This window comes from Pongo abelii, chromosome 5 (genome assembly GCF_028885655.2).
Source record: "Pongo abelii isolate AG06213 chromosome 5, NHGRI_mPonAbe1-v2.0_pri, whole genome shotgun sequence".
Lineage (NCBI taxonomy): Eukaryota > Metazoa > Chordata > Mammalia > Primates > Hominidae > Pongo > Pongo abelii.
In genome coordinates this window covers 71,988,668-71,992,628 of record NC_071990.2, presented here as the reverse complement: position 1 = coordinate 71,992,628, position 3,961 = coordinate 71,988,668, and the positions used below count along the sequence as shown (strand labels likewise).

At 48.9% G+C, this 3,961-nt stretch overlaps 1 protein-coding gene across 1 annotated transcript; it reads left to right on the top strand.

The window, feature by feature from the left end:
• Positions 1-652: 652 nt before the first annotated feature.
• Positions 653-3,741, top strand: LOC112133792 (putative uncharacterized protein encoded by LINC00472). Its single transcript, XM_024248507.3, is given in 3 exon segments — positions 653-859; positions 862-1,005; positions 2,327-3,741. Coding segments are annotated over 3 exon segments (396 nt in total). The 3' UTR covers positions 2,372-3,741.
• Positions 3,742-3,961: the final 220 nt, after the last annotated feature.

The following is a 3,961-nucleotide window of genomic DNA, read 5'->3' as shown; positions in this document are numbered from 1 at the left end:
ATCTGGGCCCCAGGATCGGTCCCACCACCGGGCTCGGAGCGGTTTGTTCCGAATGGATCAGGGCGGGTGTGTTGCCGGAGTCGCCTTCTATTGGCTACACTCCCGGGGACTGGCTGGGCTTTCCGACACCTGATTGGGCAGAACAGCCCTCTGTACGCCGACATCATTGGAGGGCGCTGGAGCCAGGGGGCGGAGCGGGTTCCCCAGGATTCTTGACCGGGCGCGCTAGTCCGCTGAGCCGGGCGCGGGGCGCAAGAGCGGAGCCGCGCCGGCTGCTGCGGAGGGAAGGTCTCCTAAGCCAATTGGGGTCTTTGAGGCGAATACGAAGCTAGGGCCGGTTGCGTACCGGCCGCTTCTCGCCGAGGCAGTCCAGGCTTTTCCCCCGGCGGTGGCCGCTCCAAGACAGCATCTGTCAACGCTCCTCTTCTCCCCTCCTCCTCCTGCCGGGCCGGGCTCCGCCGGCTGCGGCCGAGAGGACGCGGGACCCGGCGCGGTGAGCCCATCAGCTGTCAGGCGAGCGGCGAAGCGGCCGGAGGGCGGCGAGAGACACACAAAGAACGCGGTGGGCGGCGGCGGCGAAAGGGGACGGCAACTCCTCCCCGCGCCCACGGGTGCCACCGCCGGCCGTGCTTGTTCCGAGGCCGCGCAGACAATGCGGCCGGGCTCGGCCCCGCGCGCCCCAGAGTGCGGGGCGCCCGCGCTCCCCCGACCCCAACTTGACCGTCTCCCGGCTCGCCCAGCCCCCTCCCGGGGTAGGGGCGCCCCCTCGCTCCGGTGGCCGGGGAAGGAAGTCGGTCCGCGGCCGCAGATCCCGGCAACTTGCGAGCCGGGAAAAGTTTGCGGCGCCTCCGCGGGGCGGCGCGGCGCGACGCGTCCCGCCCCTCGCGTCCGCGGTCACCGCGGGTGACTTTCTCGACTCGTCGTCAGCCGGGGCCGCAGCGCGGCCGGCGGGGACTGCGGGGAGGGCCGGAGTCCGTCCGAGGGCTCCCGCACCTCGGGCTGCGGGTGAGTCGGCTTTGGGCGCGGTGGGCTCAAGTGGTTTAGGGCACCTGGGCTTGGGAGGAAGGCATGGAAAGAGCCTTTAATACTTTATGGAGCTGGCGGGGAGAACAAACAAAAGTGCGGTAGCTTGAAGGGCACTGACATGCCACTGACTTGGGAACCGTATCCGTGGGAACCCTTCGGGGGCCGGCGCGACCAAGGGCCTGTGCGCGGCTGGGTAGGAGATGGAAAGGTTAGAAGGTCGTGGACTAGCCCTGCCTGCGACTGGCCCAGCTTGACCTTGGACCAGTGACTTTACCACTTAGATTTTCTCGTGGGTAGTATGTGGGGCTACAGCAACGTGGTCTATGGTTTCGTCCAGTTTTTAGACTACATCTCCGTTTTTGAGATTTTCCTAGGGCCTCAACACGGTGCGCGAGTTATGAAGCGGTAGGCCAGGATATGTTTACATGCGCCTGGATTCACCTTTCAGCCTACTCAGAAGTAACTTTTAAGTCTGATGTTTTAAAACACTAATATTTAAAGGCTTTCCTTCACTGAAAAATAAATTACCCATTGCTTGTTTTACGAACCTTAGGATTGTCGTATTTTGCTGCACCATTTGGAATCCTAGGGGCCAGGGTGGGGACAGAGAGCCAAGTCTGAGGGTGAAGTGGCAGGTGCCCCCGGGCGATCCCTGCCGGATCCAGTTGAGGGGGAGAACAAAGCATTTATTATGCATAAGAGAGAGTGAACAGGGCAGGTGTTTGTGTTTTTGTTTTCTGTATTATACTGAAAACTTTTTTTGGTTGGGGGGGTGCGGGCAGTGGAGGAGGGGACAAAGAAGAAAAAGAAATGTCAAAAACGAGAAGAAAATATCACTTATACCCAAAGTAAATCTTAAACTAATGTAAGTCTTCCTTACAGGAACAGCAACACATAATGCAAGTACATCTTGATCTAATTTTAATGAAGGATTGAAAATAGCTACTGTGTTCAGTATTACTGACGCCAAGGCAGCTCACTTACATAATCTTCTTTGTTGAGATGTGTTAGTGGCATGTATAATTTTGATAAATAATTAATGTTAAAGGTTTAGTCCAGCAATGGTATTGAAATATTGTCGTCACAGGTTGTATTGCAAGACAATGGTGTGTAAACTTTTGGTTATCATGATAACCTACATTTTTTTCTCTAAACAGTAAAATCAGACATTTTTCATAACCAAAATTATCTTAAATATTGTATGTGTACTTTGTCAGTAGTGTATACAGGAGAAATTATTTTGTTTTGTAAATGACAAAGTCTTTCAGTTTTCTCACCATTTCATGAGAGTGAATTCTAGATTTCAGGTACTCCACTGGGCATTTTCTCTTCATGGAGCTTATAGCAACAAAAGTGCTTTACAAAAGTGCTTTACAAAAGTAAGTGCATAAATATAGATACTCAACAAATATTTGCTGAATAAAATACTCAGATGAGAATAATTGAAAGTCCACCTTGTCCACCTTAAAGAGAATGATGATCATGCTTTAGTGGAGAGAATGAAGGTATCAAAGAAAGAACTGGCAGAAAAACAGAGCTTAGTTCCAGTATCTAGCCTAAACGTTTATGCTTTAAAACAGGTATACGCATTTGAAAAGAGACAAAGACAAGTGATAGGGTTTCTAGAAGAAATATAGCAGTGTTGATTTAACGTAGTACATTTTATGACCTAGTTTTGTTTGAAGAACACGAACGTTTGTAAAGGTATATTTCTTAAATAATCAGTAGCTGTTTGCATTGTGATTGGATGTCTAATTAAATGGCCTAATCATAACCATAATATCTCACTTGAATGCTGTTTTTAAATTCATTTTTAAAATAGCTTGAAATAAACCAATTTAGTTACATGAAGGAAAGTATACCTTTTGAAATCAACTAAATCCACAGTAAGGAAAATTATCGTCAGTGTATCACTAAATGTAAGTTAAGCACTGGAAGTAGCATCTTGCCAAGAAGGTCTTCACTCTAGACAATCACTTTGTGTAGAAGAGGTTTAATGTGGAATGTGGACTGCAGTGAGAGATGCCGTTATTCCTCTGAGGGTCTATTTGGTGACATCAGGAAAATACTAACGCCCCCCACCACTTCAACATTTGTAAACCTGGCAACTTCTGGAAAGCCTAGTGGCCCTATTTCAAAGTAACCACTCAACCTAGAACTTAGCATTGATATTTGAACAAGCTATTCTTGTAGAATATGGGTTCTCCTCTGTGCAGATTTGCTGGCTGGGCTATCTTGTAAGAGATCACAGCAGTTTATCTCAGAGTGTAGTCCTTAGAGCACCTGTGTCAGAATCACCTGTAGTGCTTACAAAACTTCAAACTCCTGGGCACATCCCACATTTACATAATCAGAATGTCTGTAAACAGAACCTAGAATCTCTGTTCATAAAACCCATTTATGCCTAGTGTTCCATTGGAATGCTAAGCTTGTGGGAGTTATTTATATCCTACGGCTCAAGGTCATCGCCAAGGTCTGATTTTTCACAAAAAAATGTGCAACCTCTGGCATAAATGGGTTAATGAACTCCTTCAGAAGTGAGAGTTAATTACACTAAATTTTAAGAATTAGTGTTAGAGTTTTCTTGCCACAGTTGTAATGCTCATGTTGCTTTCTTCCAGGAACATTAAAATCTCCCCAGATGCTCACTGCTCTGATCATTTCCCCTACAGCACCAGACATGTTGGCATCATCTCTTAGTTGGGCCCTGTGGCCAGGGAACCCCTCATGAAACCACCTCTGCAGGTAAATCAACATAGAATATACCACCTACAAGCAGAGTTAAGGCTGCTTTGGGACACAAGGCTCAAGAGAGCACAGTTCACAGACACCTCCTTCTAGTGGGATACTCCCACCATCCTCCTTAACCTGTTGGTGATTTGTGGGAGTGGCAGTCCCAGCCTTCTGTTCACCTAGGGATATACAGTTTCAAGCA